Source organism: Salmo salar, chromosome ssa12 (genome assembly GCF_905237065.1).
Source record: "Salmo salar chromosome ssa12, Ssal_v3.1, whole genome shotgun sequence".
Lineage (NCBI taxonomy): Eukaryota > Metazoa > Chordata > Actinopteri > Salmoniformes > Salmonidae > Salmo > Salmo salar.
Genome location: NC_059453.1, coordinates 70,710,272 through 70,734,705, shown reverse-complemented (window position 1 = coordinate 70,734,705; position 24,434 = coordinate 70,710,272). Strand labels below are relative to the sequence as shown.

Genomic DNA, 24,434 nt, shown 5'->3' with positions numbered 1-24,434 from the left:
CAATCTCCCACAAATTATCATGGAACCTACCTGGTACAACCCTAAATCCGTAAACACGGGCACCCTCATAGATATCATTCTTGCCAACCTGCCCTCTAAATACATCTACGCTGTCTTCAACCAGGATCCCAGCTATCACTGCCTCATTGCCTGCATCCGTAAAAGTGCTTTCCTCACCATCTTAAATAAGCATGCCCCATTCAAAAAATGTAGAACTAAGAACAGATATAGCCCCTGGTTCTCTCCAGACCTGACTGCCCTTGACCAGCACAAAAACATCCTGTGGTGTAATGCATTAGCATCGAATAGCCACCGCGATATGCAACTTTTCAGGGAAGTTAGGAACCAATATACACTGCTCAAAGAAATAAAGGGAACACTTAAACAACACAATGTAACTCCAAGTCAATCACACTTCTGTGAAATCAAACTGTCCACTTAGGAAGCAACACTGATTGACAATAAATTTCACATGCTGTTGTGCAAATGGAATAGACAACAGGTGGAAATTATAGGCCATTAGCAAGACACCCCCAATAAAGGAGTGGTTCTGCAGGTGGTGACCACAGACCACTTCTCAGTTCCTATGCTTCCCGGCTGATGTTTTGGTCACTTTTGAATGCTGGCGGTGCTTTCACTCAAGTGGTAGCATGAGACGGAGTCTACAACCCACACAAGTGGCTCAGGTAGTGCAGCTCATCCAGGATGGCACATCAATGCGAGCTGTGGCAAGAAGGTTTGCTGTGTCTGTCAGCGTAGTGTCCAGAGCATGGAGGCGCTACCAGGAGACAGGCCAGTACATCAGGAGACGTGGAGGAGGCCGTAGGAGGGCAACAACCCAGCAGCAGGACCGCTACCTCCGCCTTTGTGCAAGGAGGAGCAGGAGGAGCACTGCCAGAGCCCTGCAAAATGACCTCCAGCAGGCCACAAATGTGCATGTGTCTGCTCAAACGGTCAGAAACAGACTCCATGAGGGTGGTATGAGGGCCTGACGTCCACAGGTGGGGGTTGTGCTTACAGCCCAACACCGTGCAGGACGTTTGGCATTTGCCAGAGAACACCAAGATTGGCAAATTCGCCACTGGCGCCCTGTGCTCTTCACAGATGAAAGCAGGTTCACACTGAGCACATGTGACAGACGTGACAGAGTCTGGAGATGCGGTGGAGAACATTCTGCTGCCTGCAACATCCTCCAGCATGACCAGTTTGGCGGTGGGTCAGTCATGTTGTGGGGTGGCATTTCTTTGGGGGTGCCGCACAGCCCTCCATGTGCTCGCCAGAGGTAGCCTGACTGCCATTAGGTACCGAGATGAGATCCTCAGACCCTTTGTGAGACCATATGCTGGTGCGGTTGGCCCTGGGTTCCTCCTAATGCAAGACAATGCTAGACCTCATGTGGCTGGAGTATGTCAGTATTTCCTGCAAGAGGAATGCATTGATGCTATGGACTGGCCTGCCCGTTCCCCAGACCTGAATCAAATTTAGCACATCTGGGACATCATGTCTCGCTCCATCCACCAACGCTACGTTGCACCACAGACTGTCCAGGAGGTGGTGGATGCTTTAGTCCAGGTGTGGGAGGAGATCCCTCGGGAGACCATCCGCCACCTCATCAGGAGCATGCACAGGCATTGTAGGGAGGTCATACAGGCACGTTGAGGCCACACACACTACTGAGCCTCATTTTGACTTGTTTTAAGGACATTACATCAAAGTTGGATCAGCCTGTAGTGTGGTTTTTCACTTTAATTTGAGTGTGACTCCAAATCCAGACCTCCATGGGTTGATAAATTGGATTTCCATTGATTATTTTTGTGTGATTTTGTGGACAGCACATTCAACTATGTAAAGAAAAAAGTATTTAATAAGATTATTTCTTTCATTCAGATCTAGGATGTGTTATTTTAGTGTTCCCTTAATTTTTTTGAGCAGTATACATAGGCAGTTAGGAAAGCATAGGCTAGCTTTTTCAAACAGAAATGTACATCCTGTAGCACAAACTGCAAAATGTTCTGGGACACTGTAAAGTCCATGGAGAATAAGAACACCTCTTCCCAGCTGCCCACTGCACTGAGGCTAGGAAACACTGTCACCACCGATGAATCCATGATAATCGAGAATTTCAATAAGCATTTTTCTATGGCTGGCCGTGCTTTCCACCTGGCTACACCTATCCCGGTCAACAGCTCTGCACCCCACACAGCAACTTGCCCAAGCCTCCCCCATTTCTCCTTCACCCAAATCCAGACAGCTGATGTTCTGAAAGAGTTGCAAAATCTGGATCCCTACAAATCAGCTGGGCTAGACAATCTGGACCCTCTCTTTCTAAAATGATCCACTGAAATTGTTGCAACCCCTATTACTAGCCTGTTCAACCTCTCTTTCGTAACGTCTGAGATCCCCAAAGATTGGAAAGCTGCCCCGGTCATCCCCCTCTTCAAAGGAGGAGACACTCTAGACCCAAACTGTTACAGACCTATATCTATCCTACCTTGCCTTTCTAAGGTCTTCGAAAGACAAGTTAACAAACAGATCATCGACCATTTCGAATCCCACCGTACCTTCTCCGCTATGCAATCTGGTTTCCGAGCTGGTCATGGGTGCACCTCAGCCACGCTCAAGGACCTAAACAATATCATAACCGCCATCGATAAAAGAAAATACTGTGTAGCCGTTTTCATCAACCTGGCCAAGGCTTTCGACTCTGTCAGTCACTGTATTCTTATTGGCAGACTCAACAGCCTTTGTTTATCAAATGACTGCCTTGCCTGGTTCACCATCTACTTCTCAGACAGAGTTCAGTGTGTCAAATCGGAGGGCCTGTTGTCCGGACCTCTGGCAGTCTCTATGGGGGTGCCACAGGGTTCAATTCTCAGGCCGACTCTTTTCTCTGTATACATAAATGATGTCGCTCTTGCTGCTGGTGATTCTCTGATCCAACTCTACGCAGACGACACCATTCTGTAAACTTCTGGCCCTTCTTTGGACACTGTGTTAACAAACCTCCAGACGAGCTTCAATGCCATTACAGCTCTCCTTCCATGGCCTCCAACTGCTCTTAAATGCAAGTAAAACTAAATGCATGCTCTTCAACCGATCGCTGCCCTCACCTGCCCACCCGTTCAGCATCACTACTCAGGACGGTTCTGACTTTTGACAACTACAAATACCTTGGTGTCTGGTTAGACTGTAAATTCTCCTTCCAGACTCACATTAAGCATCTCCAATACAAAATTAAATCTGGAATCGGCTTCCTACTTCGCAACAAAGCATCCTTTATTCATGCTGCCAAACATACCCTCGTAAAACTGACTATCCTATCGATCCTTGACTTCTGCGATGTCATTTAGAAAATAGCGCCCAACACTCTACTCAGCAAATTGGATGCAGTCTATCACAATGCCATCCGTTTTGTCACCAAAGCCCCATATACTACCCACCACTGCGACCGTATGCTTTCGTTGGCTGGCCCTCGCTTCATATTCGTCACCAAACCCACTGGCTCCAGGTCATCTATAAGTCTTTGCTAGGTAAAGCCCCACCTTATCTCAGCTCACTGGTCACCATAGCAGCACCCATCCATAGCACACGCTCCAGCAGGTATATTTCACTGGTCACCCCCAAAGCCAATTCCTCTTTGGCCGCCTTTCCTTCCAGTTCTCTGCTGCCAATGACTGGAAAGAATTTCAAAAATCACTGAATCTGGAGCCTCAAATCTCCCTCACTAACTTTAAGCATCAGCTGTCAGAGCAGCTTACAGATCATTGCACCTGTACATAGCCCATCTGTAAATAGCCCACCCAACTACCTCATCCCCATATTGTTATTTATTTTTTTGCTCCTTTGCATCCGAGTATCTCTACTTGCACATTCATCTTCTGCACATCTATGACTCCAGCGTTTAATTGCTAAATTGTAATTATTTTGCCACTATGGCCTATTTATTGCCTTACCTCCTTAATCTTACTTCATTTGCACACACTATATATAGACCTTTCTATTGTGTTATTCACTGTACGTTTGTTTATTCCACGTGCAACTCTGTGCTGTTTGTGTCACACTGCTTTGCTTTATCTTGGCTAGGTCGCAGTTGTAAATGAGAACTTAAGTAAAAAAGTGTCCCAATTTCCCTAGTTAATATTACCTGCTAACATTAATTTATTTTAACAAATATGCAGATTTAAAAAATATATACTTGTGTAATGGTTTTAAGAAAGGCATTGATGTTTACGGTTAGGTACATTTGTGCAACGATTGTGCTTTTTCGCAAATGCGCTTTTGTTAAATCATCAGGCTGTGATTCAATGATAAATTAACAAGCACCACATTGATTATATGCAATGCAGAACAACCTAGTAATATCATCAACCATGTGTAGTTAACTAGTGATTATGTGAAGATTGATTGTTTTTTTTATAAGATAACTTTAATGCTAGCTAGCAACTTACCTTGGCTCCGTGCAGCCACAAGGCCCTTTTGATGCTGCGCTCGCGTGACAGGTTGATAGCCTGCCAAGCAGTCTCCTCGTGGATTGCAATGTAACCGGCCATAATCCGCACTCAAAAAAGCCGATTGCCGATTGTTATGAAAATTTGAAATCGGCCCTAATTAATCCATGTCGATTAATCGGTTGACCTCTAGTTCAGTTATTCTGCCATTACTTCATCCGAAAGACTACAGTCGACTGCAGTTACTGCACTTTCACGGCAGTTTCAAAACTGCAATCTTTTTTTGTAAGGCAGGTTAAATTTGACTCAATATTCCATGATGTACATTGTTGTCAGAATATATGGATGCAGTTCAGTGCATGATTAATATAATTCACTAATACATTTCTTGGTAGTCCAAAAAATATTGCTATCAGGTTGTAAATCACAGCTGGCCTGGTACATTGTTTGCTGCCTCCATTCAGGATGCACTGTTTCAGTTTCAATACTCAGTATTTTGTACAATAATGGACAAATGTAACTAAGGCTGGGAATGTCAATACAATCAAACTAGCAAGGGCAATGATCACAAGTCAGTCATTATGTGGCTAATATGTTAGCGTATCTATTTATGTAGCTAGTTAAAAACACAAAGCATAATGTTAGCTAGATAGTTAGCTAGCTGCTAGGAGGATGTCATGTCATTGCAGGAGTGGGTGAGTGACTTTTTCCCCTAGTATCGTTTTTTGGTGGCTACACAGCTAGAGATGCACGTGTCATTTGGTTAGCTAGCAAGAAATCTGAATCGCTTTGCTAGCTAGCTAACTATGCTGAAAGACTGTTATCCTGTTAGCATATCTCTTCCGTTCACAAATTCACTCGGGCTAGCCATCTACTCAGATTTCAGAGCACTGTTGTCTGAACCCTTAAAAAAAGATTGCAGTTTTGAAACAGCAGTAAAAACGCAGTAACGTCAGTCGACTGTGGTATTTTGGAGGCAATAATTGCAGAAGAACTGCACTGTAATGCAAACTTACTGCAGTAAAAAGAATGGTTATTTGCAGCATACTGCAGTTACAGTGCCTTGCAAAAGTATTCATCCCCATTGGCATTTTTCCTATTTTGTTGCATTACAACCTGTAATTTAAATAGATTTTTATTTGGATTTCATGTAATTGACATACACAAAATAGTCCAAATTGGTGAAGTGAAACGAAAAAATTACTTGTTTAAAAAAAAATGAACAGGAAACGGAAAAGTGGTCCGTGCATATGTATTCACCCCCTTTGCTATGAAGCCCCTAAATAAGATCTGGTGCAACCAATTACCTTCAGAAGTCACATATAGTTAAATAAAGTCCACCTGTGTGCAATCTAAGTGTCACATGATAAGTCACATGATCTCAGTATATATACACCTGTTCTGAAAGGCCCCCGAGTCTGCAACATCACTAAGCTAGGGGCACCACCAAGCAAGCGGCACCATGAAGACCAAGGAGCTCTCCAAACAGGTCAGGGACAAAGTTGTGGAGAAGTACAGATCAGGGTTGGGTTATAAAAAAATATCCGAAACTTTGAACATCCCACGGAGCACCATCAAATGCATTATTAAAAAATGTAAAGAATACGGCACCACAACAAACCTGCCAACAGAGGGCCACCCACCAAAACACACGGACCAGGCAAGCAGGGCATTAATCAAAGAGGCAACAAAGAGACCAAAGATAACCCTGAAGGAGTTGCAAAGCTCCACAACGGAGATTGGAGTATCTGTCCATCGGACCACTTTAAGCCGTACACTCCACAGAGCAAGGCTTTACGGAAGAGTGGCCAGAAAAAAGCCATTGCTTCAAGAAAAAAGTAAGCAAACACGTTTGGTGTTCGCCAAAAGGTATGTGGGAGACTCCCCAAACATATAGAAGAAGCTACTGTGGTCAGATGAGACTAAAATTGAGCTTTTAGGCCATCAAGGAAAACACTATTGCTGGCGCAAACCCAACACCTCTCATCACCCCAAGAACACAATCCCCACAGCGAAGCATGGTGGTGGGAGCATCATGCTGTGGGGGTGTTTTTCATCGTCAGGGACCGGGAAACTGGTCAGAATTGAAGGAATGATAGATGGCACTAAATACAGGGGAATTCTTGAGAGAGACCTGTTTCAGTCTTCCAAAGATTTGACACTGGGATGGAGGTTCACCTTCCAGCAGGACAATGACCCTAAACATACTGCTAAATTAACACTCGAGTGGTTTCAGTCGAAACATTTACATGTCTTGGAATGGCCTAGTCAAAGCCCAGACCTCAATCCAATTGAGAATCTGTGGTATGACTTAAAGATTGCTGTACACCAGCAGAACCCATCCAACTTGAAGGAGCTGGAGCAGTTTTGCCCTGAAGAATGGGCAAAAATCCCAGTGGCTATATGTGCCAAGCCTATAGAGACATACCCCAAGAGACTTGCAGCTGTAATTGCTGCAAAAGGTGTCTCTAAAAAGTATTGGCTTTGGGGTGGGTGAATAGTTAGAGTTGAAGTCGGAAGTTTAGGTTGGAGTAATTAAAACTCGTTTTTCAACCACTCCACAAATTTCTTGTTAACAAACTATAGTTTTGGCAAGTCGGTTAGGACATCTACTTTGTGCATGACACAAGTAATTTTCCTAACATTTGTTTTCATTTTCAATTAAAATTCACTATCACAATTCCAGTGGGTCAGAAGTTTACATACACTAATTTGACTGTGCCTTTAAACAGCTTGGAAAATTCCAGAAAATTATGTCATGGCTTTAGAAGCTTCTGATAGGCTAATTGACATCATTTGAGTCAATTGGAGGTGTACCTGTGGATGTATTTCAAGGCCTACCTTCAAACTCAGTGCCTCTTTGCTTGACATCATGGGAAAATCTAAAGAAATCAGCCAAGACCTCAGAAATAAAATTGTAGACCTCTACAAGTCTGGTTCATCCTTGGGAGCAATTTCCAAACACCTGAAGGTACCACATTCATCAGTACAAACAATAGTACGCAGGTATAAACACCATGGGACCACTCAGCCATCATACCGCTCAGGAAGGAGACGCGTTCTGTCTCCTAGAGATGAACGTACTTTGGGTCGAAAAGTGCAAATCAATCCCAGAACAACAGCAAAGGACCTTGTGAAGATGCTGGAGGAAACAGATACAAAAGTATCTATATCCACAGTAAAACGAGTCCTATATCAACATAAGCTGAAAGGCCCCTCAGCAAGGAAGAAGGCACTGCTCCAAAATCACCATAAAAAAGCCAGACTACGGTTTGCAACTGCACATGGGGAGAAAGATTGTACTTTTTGGAGAAATGTCCTCTGGTCTGACGAAACAAAAATAGAACTGTTTGGCCATAGTGACCATCGTTATGTTTGGAGAAAAAAGGGGAAGGCTTGCAAGCCGAAGAAAACCATCCCAACCGTGAAGCCCGGGGGAGGGCAGCATCATGTTGTGGGGGTGCTTTGCTGCAGGAGGGACTGGTGCACTTCACAAAATAGATGGCAGCGTAAGGATGGAAATTTATGTGGATATATTGAAGCAACATCTCAAGACATCAGTCAGGAAGTTAACCTCTATGGGCTAGGTGGGACGCTTGCGTCCCACCTACTCAACAGCCAGTTGAATCCTGTGGCGCGTTATTCAAATACCTTAGAAATGCTATTACTTCAATTTTTTAAAAATATGACTATTTCACACCATTTTAAAGATAAGACTCTCGTTAATCTAACCACACTGTCCGATTTCAAAAAGGCTTTACAACGAAAGCAAAACATTAGATTATGTCAGCAGAGTACCCAGCCAGAAATAATCAGACACCCATTTTTCAAGCTAGCATATAATGTCACATAAACCCAAACCACAGCTAAATGTAGCACTAACCTTTGATGATCTTCATCAGATGACAACCCTAGGACATTATGTTATACAATACATGCATGTTTTGTTCAATCAAGTTCATATTTATATCAAAAACCAGCTTTTTACATTAGCATGTGACTAGCATGTGACTAGCATTCCCACCGAACACTGCCGGTGAATTTACTAAATTACTCACGATAAACGTTCACAAAAAGCATAACAATTATTTTAAGAATTATAGATACAGAACTCCTCTATGCACTCGATATGTCCGATTTTAAAATAGCTTTTCGGGTGAAAGCACATTTTGCAATATTCTCAGTAGATAGCTCGGCATCACAGGGCTAGCTATTTAGACACCCAGCAAGTTTAGCACTCATCAAAGTCAGATTTACTATAAGAAAAATGTTATTACCTTTGTTGTCTTCGTCAGAATGCACTCCCAGGACTTCTACTTCAATAACAAATGTTGGTTTGGTCCAAAATAATCCATCGTTATATCCAAACAGCGGCGTTTTGTTCGTGCGTTCAAGACACTATCCTAAAGGGTAAATAAGGGTGGCGAGCATGGCGCAATTCGTGACAAAAAAATTCTAAATATTCCATTACCGTACTTCGAAGCATGTCAACCGCTGTTTAAAATCAATTTTTATGCCATTTTTCTCATAAAAAAGCGATAATATTCTGACCGGGAATCTGCGTTTAGGTAAACAGACAAAGGAAAAGAAAGCTTTCGGTCGACGCAGGCATGCGCCTAAGCCCATAGTACTCTGAGTGGCCACTTGCCAAAAGCGATAAAGTGTTTCAGCCAGAGCCTGCCTCGATATCGTTCAGCTTTTTCCCGGGCTCTGAGAGCCTATGGAAGCCGTAGGAAGTGTCACGTTATTGCACAGATCCTGAGTCTTCAATAAAAAGAGCCAAGATGAAACACTACTTCTCAGACAGGCCACTTCCTGCATGAAATCTTCTCAGGTTTTGGCCTGCCATATGAGTTCTGTTATACTCACAGACACCATTCAAACAGTTTTAGAAACTTTAGGGTGTTTTCTATCCAAAGCCAATAATTATATGCATATTCTAGTTACTGGGCAGGAGTAGTAACCAGATTAAATCGGGTACGTTTTTTATCCGGCTGTGTCAATACTGCCCCCTAGCCCTAACAGGTTAAAGCTTGGTTAAATTTGTGGTTAAATTTGTGGGCAGAACTAAAAAAAGCGTGTGCGAGCAAGGAGGCCTACAAACCTGACTCAGGTACACCAGCTCTGTCAGGAGGAATGGGCCAAAATTCACCCAACTTATTGTGGGAAGCTTGTGGAAGGCTACCCGAAACGTTTGACTCAAGTTAAATAATTTAAAGGCAATGCTACCAAATACTAATTGAGTGTATGTAAACTTCTGACCCACTGGGAATGTGATGAAAGAAATAAAAGCTGAAATAAATCATTCTCCCTTCTATTATTCTACATTTCACATTCTTAAAATAAAGTGGTGATCCTAACTGACCTAACACAGAGAATTTTTACTCGGATTAAATGTCAGGAATTGTGAAAAACTGAGTTTAAATGTTTTTGGCTAAGGTGTATGTACACGTCCGACTTCAACTGTACGCACGCTCAAGTTTTAAGTTGTTTGTTTTAACAATAACAAATATTTTGCAACTTCATAGTGGTAGGCATGTTGTGTAAATCAAATGATACAAACCCCCCAAAAATACATTTTAATTCCAGGTTGTAAGGCAGCAAAATAGGAAAATTGAGGGGTGAATACTTTCGCAAGCCACTGTTTACTCTACTTTAACTGCAGTTACACTTCAGTGACCTTCAGTTATACTGCACTCTGACTGCAATCTTTTTTCGTAAGGGAGTGTGCCAGAGCGCAGAGTAACTGATGAATTTATGAATGCGCAAGACCCGCTGAATATGACCTTGTCAGTAAACATAGGCAAAAAAGTCATAGTTAGTCATGAACAATGTTCCCTCTAAGCTGCGGGCTTGCACGGGAGTTCATTAGCCAAGACTGCCGTGCAGCTCCCCCAGGACTGAGTCTTCCCAGTTAATTAACACAATCAACGTTTCCCTTTACAGTGGCAATTGTGATCGAATCAACGCAATATTGGCCACTTTCAATGCCACATACCAAAACAAAACAAACTATGCAAGATATATTTTTGTAAGCACAACCCATTTGAGTAGGATTTTATTGAGCAAGACTCAGCCAGAACTCTACACAGACCGGTGACCAATCAGAGCTGTAGTAGGCCTATACACAAATAGACCATGGCCACATATGGATCTGTGCCGTTTACTTTGAACTGGACTGTGTTTATAGCTGTGGTCTTGAGTAGATGTATTTGTTTTGAGATCAAAGCAAGAGCTGCATGTAGAGCGTGTGAACATTTTGTTCATATCCTTTGCTAGTTAGTGAGTTATTAGCCCAGTTATATATCATTTGTAGTCAGCAATAGGGGAGTGATTGCTTCCTACAAGATTACAAAACGTGTACATTTCTAGATATTATGAAAAACAAGTCAGGTGAAGAGCTTTTTTTGGTCTGAAAGGGGCAGTGTTGTATTTTGAGACAGGCTTGAATAAGCCAAGAAGGCAATCAGCAGAGGGTAGCATAATTTGTCTGATTCTCTGTAATAATGGTATGGGAATAATAATGCATTTTATTTTGTAAAGTGGTCTCTTGCGTCAAAGAACACAACAACATGTTCATTCACCTCTGTGTCTGAAGGACAAGTGGATTAACAGGTTCATGTTAAGCCCTGCAAGACTCATGGAATGTAGATTGGGTGCTTGGTTAGGACAATGCATGCACTGGCAAGAAAGCTGCAGAAGGACGAGCTGGCTATTCCCCATCGTTTATTCATGAAATTCTTAAAAACTTGCTGAAAAAGTTTGACAGTGTTTATCTAATGTTCCTTCCTTAGATTTTAGCTCATCTTGCTCTGGCGAGCATTAGTTGTTGATCTTGTTGATGTGCATACAGGGAAAGATGGCCTACCTTTTTATGGTTGTTTGATCAATAGGAGTGTAAAGTTCCCAAATGTAAGAGAACTCCCGTGGTATTTAGTTACATATTTGCAGAAAAATCCATTCAAGAGTATTTTGTGGCTTTTGGTGAATGCGTTCTAATGGTCTGAAGTCGCGCTGTTGCAACTGCCTGTAAACACACAGTCCAGTTCAAAGGGAACGATGGTAGGAACTTGTGGTAAATGGCTTGTTTGCATATAGACCTGCTGTACCTCTGATTGGCTAAGACTCCAGTCTTGGATGAGACAGATGTTTTTATAAGGTTTTATGATTTTTTTTATTGCAGAGTCTATTAATTTTCCAAACGCACTTGCCGCTTTCCCAGACTATATTCCTATAGACTTTTCACAAATGTCTTAATATACGTAATTCCCAAACATTCTAAGAATTTATGAACATGTGAAAATGACCATATCTAAGTACTCGCTTGTCAGAAAATGTAAAAAAAAAAGTAATATCAAATCAAATCAAATTTTATTTGTCACATGCGCCGAATACAACCGGTGTAGACCTTTCCGTGAAATGCTTACTGACAAGCCCTTATCCAACAGTGCAGTTCAAGAAATAGAGTTCATCAAATATTTACTAAATAAACTAAAGTAAAAAAAAAATATCTAATCAATCAAAAAGTAACACAATAAATGTACATAACAATAACAAGGCTATATACAGGGGGTACTGGTACAGAGTCAATGTGCGGGGGTACAGGTTAATCGAGGTAATTTGAAAAGTGACTATGCATAGTTAATAAACAGCGAGTAGCAGCAGTGAAAAAACAAAGGGGGAGGTTCAATGTAAATAGTCCGGGTGGCCATTTGATTAACTTAATTGTTCAGCAGGCTTATGGCTTGGAGTTAGAAGCTGTTAAGGAGCCTTTTCGTCCTAGACTTGGTGCTCCAGGACCGCTTGCCTTGCGGTAGCAGAGAGAACAGTCTATGACTTGGGTAACTGGAGTCTTTGACCATTTTTTGGGCCTTCCTCTGACACCGCCTAGTATATAGGTCCTGGGTTTCAGGAAGCTTTGCCCCAGTGATGTACTGGGCCATACGCACTACCCTCTGTAGCGCCTTCCAGTCAGATGCCGAGCAGTTGCCATACCAGGCGGTAATGCAGCCGGTCAGGATGCTCTCGATGGTGCAGCTGTAGAACTTTTTGAGGATCTGGAGACCAGTCTCCTGAGGGGGAAAAGGTTTTGTTGTGCCCTCTTCACAACTGTCTTGGTGTTTTTGGACCATGTTAGTTTGTTGGTGATGTGGACACCAAGGAACTTGAAACTCTCGACCCGGTCCGCTTCAGTCCCATCAATGTTATTGGGAGCGTGTTTGGCCCTCTTTTTTCTATAGTCCACAATCAGCTCCTTTGTCTTGCTCACATTAAGAGAGAGGTTGTTGTCCTGGCACCACACTGCCAGGTCTCTGACCTCCTCCCTATAGGCTGTCTCATCGTTGTTGGTGATCAGGCAAACCACTGTTGTGTCGTCAGCAAACTTAATGATGGAGTCGTGCCTGGCCACGCAGTCATGGGTGAACAGGGAGTACAGGAGGGGACTAAGCACGCACCCCTGAGGGGCCCCAGTGTTGAGGATCAGCGTGGCAGATGTGTTGTTGCCTACTCTTACCACCTGGGGGTGGCCCATCAGGAAGTCCATGATCCAATTGCAGAGGGAGGTGTTTAGTCCCAGGGTCTTTAGCTTAGTGATGAATAGGGTTGCAAAGGGTCGGAAACTTTCTGGTAAATTTCTGGAATTTTGGGGGACATTTTCCATGGGAAGTTAAGCCTGGGAATTTTGCTTCAATTTATCAAAAAGTTAGTTTATAACAGTGCACCTTTTTTGTGGGATACACATAAGGCAATTCTAGGGCTTGTGGCATATTTTGGTTAAACTATCCCCAATTCAATGGAATTGCAACCCTCTGCAAGCGCAGTGCATTCTTCCATCACATGTGCAGTGCACTCTTCCATCACATGTACAGCTGATTCCCAAGATCTTGCACACTAATGAGATGCTATTGAGCCCACACTGCTACACTGTCTGAACCAAGGACTACATGTTTTCTGGTAAGTTCTGATGACAATACTGGGTTAGGTGAATATATTTTATAGGACATACATTATTTTTTGTTAACTAGTAAATAGTAGACTACAGCAAAGTGTGTTTAAATAATTTCTAACTTGTTAACAATTTCTGCTAGTTAATTTTTGCTACCATGTGGGTTTTAGCTTGCTTGAGCCTGCTAACTGAGGAGTGTTATTCACCTGTTTCCATACATGTTTCATATTAAAACATTTATCTCACAAAGGAGTTGTTTAATCTAACTGCTTAACTATTTATCTGTACATGGAATTGTATTTGTTTTTTTAGCTCATTTTGTTTCCAATCTTTACAGGAAAATGCCACGGGCACTATCTGATGTGTGGAGACATTTCACTGCAGCTAATGTAGAAGGAAAAGCTGTGTACATTTGGAAATACTGTGCCAAATCACATGTGAAGAATGCAACAAAGATGCAGAATCATCTGGCCAAGTGCATAAAGTTCCCTCAGTGCTCACAACAAGCAACCTCTGACAAAAGTCCCTCTACTTCTATTCGAGTTGAAAATGATGAATCAGACACCTTATCGATAGCAACAGCTCATGGTCCTCCTGGAATCAGAAGTTTTTTTGACTCAATGGAGGAGCATAGTCAGAGAAATGCTGATGAATGTCTTGCTCGAGCTGTGTATACAACTGGTTCACCTCTGATGCTCACAGGCAATGTGTATTGGAAGAGATTTCTGAATGTTCTTCACCCAGCATACACCCCTCCGACCAGACATCCTTTATCTACTCATTTGCTGGATGCAGAGTTCAAGTGAAGGTCAAGCAAATCATAGAGAAAGCAGACTGTATTGCAATCATCTCTGATGGGTGGTCGAATGTTCATGGGCAAGGAATAATTAACTACATCATCTCCACCCCTCAACCAGTATTCTACAAGAGCACAGACACAAGGGACAACAGACACACCATTCCCTACATTGCAGATGAGCTGAAGGCAGTCATCAATGACCTTGGACCACAGAAGGTATTTGCACTGGTGACAGACAATGCTGTGAACATGAAGGCTGCTTGGTCTAAAGTGGAGGAGTCCTACCCTCACATCACACCCATTGGCTGTGCTGCTCATGCATAGAATCTGTTCCTCAAGGACATCATGCCACTGAAAACAATGGATACACTCTACAAGAGAGCCAAGGAAATAGTTAGGTATGTGGAGGGTCATCAAGTTATAGCAGCAATCTACCTCACCAAGCAAAGTGAGAAGAATAAGAGCACCACAACACCTGTTGGGGTGGTGATGTCATCATGTTTGACAGTCTCCTGCAGGGGAAGGAGTCTCTCCAAGAAATGGCCATATCACAGTCTGCCGATCAAGAGGATAATCCTGGCTGATGTATTTTGGGAGAGAGTGGTAAGCCTGAAACTCCTGAAACCTATAGCAGTAGCCATTGCACGGATTGAAGGAGACAATGCCATCCTGTCTGATGTTCAGACTCTGCTTGCAGATGTAAGAGAAGAAATCCGTACTGCCCTGCCCAGTTCACAGTTGCTCCAAGCAGAGGAAACTGCAGTTCTGAAATACATCAAAGGCATGAAGAGTTCTGCCTGAAGCCCATACACGCCGCAGCAGCATACATGTTGGACCCCAAGTATGCTGGCAAGAGCATCCTGTCTGATGCAAAGATCAACAAGGCCTATGTTGTCATCACTACCGTGTCTCACCACCTTGGCCTGGATGAGGGCATTGGCAGTCTGGCGAAGTCCACTTCCAAGCAAGGGCTTTGGGATGGAGATGCAATACGGCAGTCGTGCCAACGTATGCCAACGAGCCATCGTCAAAAAGGTTGGAAAGTAACAGTGAAGATCAGGCCTCAGAGTTTGATGTTCAATAGGTGGACATTGAGGAGGTCCAGGGAGAAGACATGGAAACCTGAGAGGAAGACAACCAAATCTTTAGTTTCTAGACTAAAGCTTTAGTTTCTAGACTATCATTTTACAGATCTATGTTGAAAATGTTTTTGGGAGATACGATGGATCATTGGGGATCATTCAATATTCCCTTTTGTTGTTCAGTGAAATCATCCCATGTGAAGAGTCAACTCATTAAATTAAAGTTCAATTCGTAACTAAAATAGTTTTTTATTTCTATTGGAAGGATTATGTCTACTTATGATAAGGTAAAATGTTTATGTTTCTGTTTCCATATGATATGGTAAATATATCCAATGCAAGAAACATCTACATTTAAATGGTAGTAATATTAATTCCCATATATTTCTGTTAATTCCCATATATTCCCGTTAATTCCCACAGAAAGTTTCCACCTCTGAATATTCACCAAAATGTGCAACCCTAGTAATGAGCTTTGTGGGCTCAATGGTGTTGAACGCTGAGCTGTAGTCAATGAACAGCATTCTCACATAGGTGTTCCTTTTGTTCAGGTGGGAAAGGGCAGTGTGGAGTGCGATTGAGATTGCATCAGAGGTATGCGAATTGGAGTGGGTCTAGGGTTTCTGGCATGATGGTGTTGATGTGAGCCATGACCAGCCTTTCAAAGCACTTCATGGCTACCGACGTGAGTGCTACGGGACAGTAATAATTTAGGCAGGTTACCTTCGCTATCTTGGGCACAGGGACTATGGTGGTCTGTTTGAAACATGTAGGTATTACAGACTCGGTCAGGGAGAGGTTGAAAATGTCAGTGAAGACACTTGCTAGTTGGTCCGCACATTCTTTGAGTACACGTCCTGGTAATCCGTCTGGCCCCGTGGCTTTGTGATTGTTGACCTGTTTAAAGGTCTTGCTAACATCGGCTACGGAGAGCGTGATCACACAGTCGTCCAGAACAGCTGGTGCACTCATGCATGCTTCATTATTGCTTGCCTCAAAGCGAGCATAAAAGACATTTAGCTCATCTGGTAGTTTTGCGTCACTGGGCAGCTCGCGGCTGCTTCCCTTTGTAGTCCATAATAGTTTTCATGCCTTGCCACATCCGACGAGCATCAGAGACGGTGTAGTAGGATTCAATCTTAGTCCTATATTGACGCTTTACCTGTTTGATGGTTTGTCTGAGGGTATAGTTATGGTCATACCTAACATGATCTAACAACATGTATTTCTAATCCACCTTGTTCAAATACTTGTCCTAGTCCAGGGATAACTCTCCAATCTCTTCAAGTCATCATCAGTTTTAATATCCTGCCTCTCAGACCTTTCCTTTTTGAGGCCTATGAGCTGGTGTCCCAGGCTTCACCTTAGCTTGTCCCCTGGTGAATGTAGCTCTGGCAGACAAGGAGGGGACCCCAGTCAGGCAGATGAAAGCAGCATGTTTTTAGATCTGGACCATAAGAGGAAACAGACCAGGGCTATCTGTGGCTTCCTCTTGATCAATGTTCTAATGTTCCGGGCAGTGACCAAGATATGATCAGTCTGCAGTACAGTGCTGTGTTAGTGTTAGACCCCTACAGTCCTACTCAGACATTAACCCAGACCCACGGGAACAGTGGCGGTAGTCCTTATCACAGGAGGTCACACAATACAGCCCACGAATTTAACCCAGTTCATAACAAATCACTTTTGAATGTAGCTATTAGTTAAAGAGTGTTTGTTTCCTGTTCTTTTTTGCTATTTGTTTTGGAACAGTATGTCCACTCCTGGGAAATACACAATGTATATTTGTCTGATGTGTTGTTGTTTCTTCACTTTAGTAGTAATTGACAAAGCAGCATAAATTATAATGTGAGTCCTGGCTTGTGGCTGTATATATGTATAATGTATAGATATCCTGCTGAGTTGAACACAGTGAAGGGGCAGACCTTCAGTGATATGATATATTACTGGGGGCTGCTGTGTGTGTCTGAGTGAGTGCCAGCAGTCGTTAGCTGACAGTAAGAATAAATGGGCCATGAGTATATGTACAGACTCACTGAAGGTCCAGTTGGTGGCCTGTTAAAATGTTATATGGTATGGACCATAGGATGGACAGTTCACTGAGGCCTTCTCACTGTGTAGGGATATCTCTGATCAGAACCAGCTAAATAGACAGCTAGAGCAGAGAACACAGGCCTTTATGTTTGTGTGTGTGTGTGTGTGTGTGTGTGTGTGTGTGTGTGTGTGTGTGTGTGTGTGTGTGTGGACATACACACATTCATGTGCTCCTGTGCATCAGAACCAGAGGTTTATTGATACCCTTCTGGACAGTGGGCTGGTCTTCTGAGCATTCAGAATCATCTGACTAAACAGGCTGGATGTTTTGAGACTGGGGTTAGTTATTGGGTATTGGTGTCCAGATTTCATGTCACGCTACATCATTAGCCCAAGGAGACTGGTACGCCTCCTATATCATTCCGGGTCACCTACACAGAGATATCCATCACGTGTAATTATACCTGTGTATTTTTCCCTGCCTGCCTGCCTGCCTGCTTGGTGTGTCAGTTTGACCCTGAGCTCCAGCCCTGTAGACCTCCAGCCTCTAACCCTGACCTGGAGCATGGGCAAGCTTGGCCAGGCCTTTGGGCCCTCAGACAGCCTGCTTTGTCTTACAGAACGTAGAGATACAGTGATTGTAGTAGAAGTAGCTGTGGTTCATCAGTAATACAACTATGACTAGTGGTTATAGGAGCAGATTCAGGGTTAAATTATGTTGGCTCAGTGTTCATGATATGTACAATGAACCATTCCAATTACCTCCTGAGTGAAAAGAGTAATAAAGCAAACGCAGCCCTTTCCTTTACATTGGCAGCTTGTCCTACAGTAATATAATAGAGTGAGGCTATGTGTGACTGGTGGCTCTGACTCAATGGAGGTCCACATAGTGTCAGGGACTGGATGGAAGGATATTGACATTTTACTTGAGGAACAGAGTTTACTGCAACTCACACCAACATCAGAGTAACTAATCTGGAGAAATGATAAATACTTTACCCCATGATAGATATCAGGGGTATAGAAAAAGTAGCTTGAGTCTTCAACTTAACTCTTGAAATTAAAAGGTCGGAAAATGTGCAGGAGACAGTAGTCCATTGCTTTTGAGTTTTCTTGTACCAGATACAGATGAAGGGGTTGGGGGACAATGTAGATGTAATGTGGGTTCAATGTGGATTGAGGTTACCTGTACCAGTACTGGAGACAAGAGCATCCCACTGCTGTCCCCTGGAGTCAGGTGTGGGTGTAGCCTGTGCACCAATCACCAGGCGACCCACTCATGATTTCAGAGGTCACTGGGTTAATCATCGTGGGAACCTGTTTTGACACCGAGGGAGTCTTTATCATTGTTCTTGGTGATGAATAGTAATAATACATGTCTTCATGTGGGGTTACAAACTCTCCCATAGACACATCTTGGCTTCTCCCTTCTCTCATTTTTCTTTCACAATTAGGATATATCTTTCATTTTTGTTTAGCATACTCTAGTTGGTATCTATTATGGGCCTGGCTGTTTATTTCTATCCAGTACTAGTAGCATTTCCACTCTCTATTCTGTCTTCATTGTGAGGACAGGAAAGCTTGTGACCTTGTGGGACTTGATCCATGGCAATTCAGCATTCCTTCTTCCCATTGAGCAGAATGACACATGAGTGGGACTCTGACCCAGCATGAAACCTGGGAGCCACTCAGGTGTGTGTCCTCAGGGGGAGGATGCAGCCCCCCAGCCCCACTCTTCCTGACCCCGTAGAAACGGACATGAAAACAGCCAGGACTTCCCCAGGGCCCCGGTGTCAGGTCCTTGAGCTGCAGGTCACGTTCAGGTCACGTTCAGGTCACGTTCAGGTCACGTTCTGTTCACAGGCAGGAGACAGGAATGTGTTATTCCCCTGGAATTTTACTCTGAGTGGAAAATCATCCTCACCATATATGCTTTGTAGAACATTTCATTAAACTAGAGAAGCGGCATTTGTTTTGATATTTGGTGAATGGGGAATATAAAGCCCAGTGTTTTGGCATTGACATGTCCAGACGTTGTAAACTAGGAGAGAAATACCAGGTCTGTAATTGGCTGGTTAGTGCTGGCAGTGGCTGAATGCACTAAAAATACATTGAAACAGGAAAACAACTAACCTCCATTTCCTCTGGCAGTCCCAGAATCGCTCCATGACTCTCCTCTGTTTATGGACATAGAGTGGGCTATAAAATTATTAGTAGTGCCAAGCAAATACCCTCCTCCCCCTCCCCCTTTCTCTCTCAGCACCCACTCATCCGTTCTTTCACAGCACTTGTAGCATTCCTTCAATGGGTATGAAGAATGAAAAGCAGTCCTGTGATGTTGAAGACAGTTATATTACTTTACAGTCATCAAGACCCTGATTGTACTGTATTTGTATGACCTTTGGATGTTCACTTTTCCAGCTAAAGATACATTGGGTTTCTGTCAGCACCTGATCAGGATCTGAGTCGGTGTGTGTATACAGTGAAGTGGAGAGAGAATACATGTGGTCAGTTGAATGACAGCTCTGACAGGCTGTGTAAAGGATATAGATGAAATGGAAACATGGTTGCTTTTAAGGACGCATTGCATTGCCATTAGGTGATTGGCAGACTATCTGGCTGTCTGGTTTCTATTGGCTGAATTTCTGAGTTTCTCTCATCTGACCAGTGTGCTTTATTCATGTGCTGATGAAGTCGCTGGCAGGGATTTTATGGTTACCAAGATGGTGTCTTGAAAGCTTGTGGTTACATTCAAACTATGACATATATTTGAAATACATCTCAGAGAGTTGAGTTGCATGACTCACAATAAGGTTAGTAAGTCAAACTAGACATATTAGGCTAATATCATAAATAATTGTTTTAACAAATCTTATGTGCCACATTGGATTACTGAGAGAGTCAGTTTTCTTACATTGGAGATTGAATATGTTGCCTAAAGATGGAAACTGGCCTGCTAAGTGTTGTCATGACTTTCCCTAAGCTTTGAAGCAGCTCTTCCAAACCTCACAAACCAGACCCAAACTTATCCCTGGAAGACATTGGAGTTAAACTCTATCTGACATGAAATGAAAGAGAAAGCTTTTTTTCTACTTATATGGTTGAGGGAAGTTAGTTAATCACTGGCTCTACCAAGTGACTAGCTGGTGTTCTGGCAGTTCTTGCATGTCCCGTTAGGGGGAAAACATATTGATGGATGTTGTGTGTAATTTTTCAATTTAGTTAAACAAAAAGATACACTTAACCCATCAGATATTTTCCAATTTCTAGGATAACAACAAACACTGCTTTCGTTTCTTGTAGATTATTTCTCACTCTTCAATCTTATTTCCTCAGCAATCATGATGCTAATGAATTCATGGTTATTTGTCATGACTGTGGCTCTGTCATTTAGAAGCACTGTGTCTCGTACAGTATTGTACTCTATTGATGTTACTGTAACATTGGTACCATTAAGTAAGTATGCTACTGTGTGACTGATCCGTCTGTCTGTCCCTGTCAGATGTTAATGAGTGTGAGGAGACTAACGGAGGCTGTGAGGCTCTGTGCTGCAACACCATCGGCAGCTTCTACTGCAGTTGTCCCTCTGGTCAGCAGCTGAAGGGCGACGGCAAGACCTGCCAAGGTAAGTCCTCCTTACCTCCTCTACCACCACCACTACCAACACTACTAATACCACCACTAACACCACCACCATCACCTCCAGTACCACCATCACCACTACTACCATCATCACCACTACCTATACTACTATCATCAATACTAACACCACCACTACCACCATTACCGCTACTACCACCATCACCACCACTACCACCATCACCACCACTACCACCATCACCGCTACTACCACCATCACCACCACTACCACCACTACCACCATCACCGCCACTACCACCATCACCACCACTACCACCATCACCGCTACTACCACCATCACCACCACTACCACCATCACCTCCAGTACCACCATCACCACTACTACCATCATCACCACCACCAATACTACTATCATCAATACTAACACCACCACTACCACCATCGTACACCACCACTACCACCATCGTACACCACCACTACCACCATCGTACACCACCACTACCACCATCACCACCATCACCTCCAGTACCACCATCACCACAACTACTATCATCATCACCACTACCACCATCACCACCACTACCACCATCACCACTACTACCATCATCACCACCACTACCATCATCACCACCATCACCTCCAGTACCACCATCACCACCACTACCATCATCACCACCACAACCACCATCACCACCACTACCACCACTACCACCATCATCTCCAGTACCACCATCACCACTACTACCACCATCACCACCACCACCATTACCACCACCACTACCACATCACCACTACCACCACTACTATCATCAATACTAACACCACTACTACCACCATCACCACCACTACTATCATCACCACTACTACCACCATCGCCGCTACTATAATCAATACCATCGACACCACTACCAGCATCACCACTACCACCACCATCACCACTACTACTATCACCACCACTACCTCCACCTCTACCATCACTACCACAACCATCATTACCACTACCATAACCACTACCATCACCACTACCACCATCACCACCACTACTATCACTACCACCACCATTACCACCACTACCACCATCACCACCACTACCACCAACACCACCACTACCACTACCACCATCAACACCACTGCCTCCAAAGGAAAGAAAGTAAGCGAATACTGCTTGAACCCAAGGCTAATAGACAAATAAGCCACACAGATCTAAAATTCCACTTACTCAAGGATCTTTGTTTTTGCTCAGCTTGATGTTTTCCATTGGAGAATGTCTGTAATTCGTTGAATACATGGCAGTGATAAGTTCAATATGTAGCTACGCCCAGCCCTGAGGAGAAGCCTGTTTGGTATGCTGTGCAGCGTGAATGCTAACTGAAGGAGCCAATAATGATACATTTTTTTAAAAACTTGTGCTATCTAGAACCTAAAAGGGTTCTTTGGGTGTCCCCATAGGATAATCCTTTGAAGAACCATTTTTGGTTCCAGGTAGAACCCTTTTGGGTTCCACGTAGGACCCTTTCCACAGAGGGTTCTACATGGAACCAAAAACAGTTCATCTATGGGGACTGCTGAATAACCATTTTTTAAAAAGACTTTATGTTGTGGTTATTAAGCTTGCTAATAGGCATGTTATCACAGCTGGGGGTAATACCACGCTCTATGGACATCTGCTCTGATGTCTAATGGACAAAAACATATCAGCTCATTAATAAGTTCAGAATATTTACTGAACTTAAACACCTAAAAAGCCTGTTTTCAGTGCCTGTGTGGACAGCACTGTAATGGATGTAGGAAGATGCAGTATGTGTATGGTATGTCTAACAGCATAGGGATGGTGAGTGCATTCCTACTGTATGACTGACAGTCTCTGTAGATGGTGCTGAGCTGCCTGAGATGTGGCAGGCCTACAGGCCTGTCCATCTCAACTAAAAACCCTGAAGTAATACCTCACCTTGTGAGGATAACAGCACTAAGACTTTTTCTAAAATGTTTTATGAGATTGGAGAACACATTAGGAAGGATCTGAGACCATTCCTCCATACAGAGTCTTTCCAGATCCTTGATATCCTTCGACTGCACTTATGGACTGCCCTCTTCAAAACAAACCACAGGTTTTCAATGGGGTTCAAGTTTGGAGACTTATTTTGTGGCCAATTAACCATTTCTTTGTGGATTTGATGTGTGCTTGGGGATATTGTCTTGATGGAAGATCCCCTTGCGGCCAAGTTTCAGCCTCCTGGCAGAGGCAACCAGGTTTTTGGCAAAAATGTCCTGGTACTGGGTAAAGTTCATGATGCTGTTGACTTTAACAAGGGCCCCAGGACCAGTGGAAGCAAAAATGTAGCCCAATAACATCAAAGATCCACCCCCATGTTTTACTGTATGTCTTTTTTTTCCGTCTGCTTATACATTCTCATTTAGACCCCAAACCCACCACTGGTGTGTGTCGCCAAAGAGCTCTAATTTCATGTTATCCAACAAATGTAAACGCCTGAATTTGCTAAATGGCGTTGGTACTTGGATTGGAACCAGTGCTGTGGTCAGATTACATGAAAATAGAGCTCTTTGGCCACGCCCACCAGTGGTGGGATTGGGGTCTAAATGAGAATGTATAAGTAGAAAATAACCCCATACCAGCTTCAGAGTTCTTTATATGAGCCATTTTTGTACAAATCGTGACAATTGTTTTTGACCACGTTCATGCATTATTTTTCAACCCAATAAAGACCTGTCATGGTTCAGCCTCCACTGTTTAAATGTATGTGTTGGCAAGGGATGAGAGACTCCTGAGTAGATGGGGTCACTGCAAGATTCATTCTTTTCTCTGATGTTTGCTTTCGAAATATAAAATTGTACCCTTGGCACTTATCAGATCTGGCTATATTGTACTTTGGCAGTTATTTCTTACATTTGTATATCAAAAGAAAAGTTGAGTTATTTTATAATAAATCTTCTTTTCACATTCCTTCTAGTACCTGCATGCCATATCCTATAAATCAATCACATGCTTTCACATATATCAGCCCTTGAAGTGGCAGGAAAAGCATTGCCAACTATAGTCCTAAATCACTATCATTTTAAATATTGGCTTTTTAACACTCACAATAATGTAATTTCTGTCAAATACGATATCATTCTTCCAATGGTACATTATAGTAGCATGTGTGATCGTAGGCTTGAGCATGTGGGCTACTTTGAGGAGAGTGTGGAAGAGAGGAGGAGGAGGAGGAGGAGGAGGGGGAGGAGGAGGAGGAGGAGGAGGAGGAGGAGGAGGGGGAGGGCCTTAAATGTCCAGGACATGGGAGACAGACATGGTGAAGGAGGCAGGCAGAGAGAGCGAGGGCGAGACTAAAAAGAGAGAGATATATAGAGGGGGGAGAAATCAGAGGGAGCAAGAAGTTGTTCTGCCTTTACACAAGATGTGACTGAAATGAAAAATCAAAACAGGGTTTAGATCTTTTGTATATTCATGTCTTGTTTTAACGTATCTCAAACAGCATTGTAGTTGTCATTTTGTAAATTGCATG

The 24,434-nt window shown here is 43.1% G+C and overlaps 1 protein-coding gene across 1 annotated transcript in view; it reads left to right on the top strand.

Annotated features, from left to right (window-relative positions):
- The window catches only part of LOC106565913 (multiple epidermal growth factor-like domains protein 6), a 106,151-nt gene that overhangs the window by 55,251 nt on the left and 26,466 nt on the right, over positions 1-24,434 (top strand). The window contains exon 5 of the mRNA XM_014133599.2: positions 20,813-20,935. Coding sequence (XP_013989074.2) covers positions 20,813-20,935 — 123 coding nt within the window. The remainder of the gene's footprint in view (positions 1-20,812; positions 20,936-24,434) is intronic.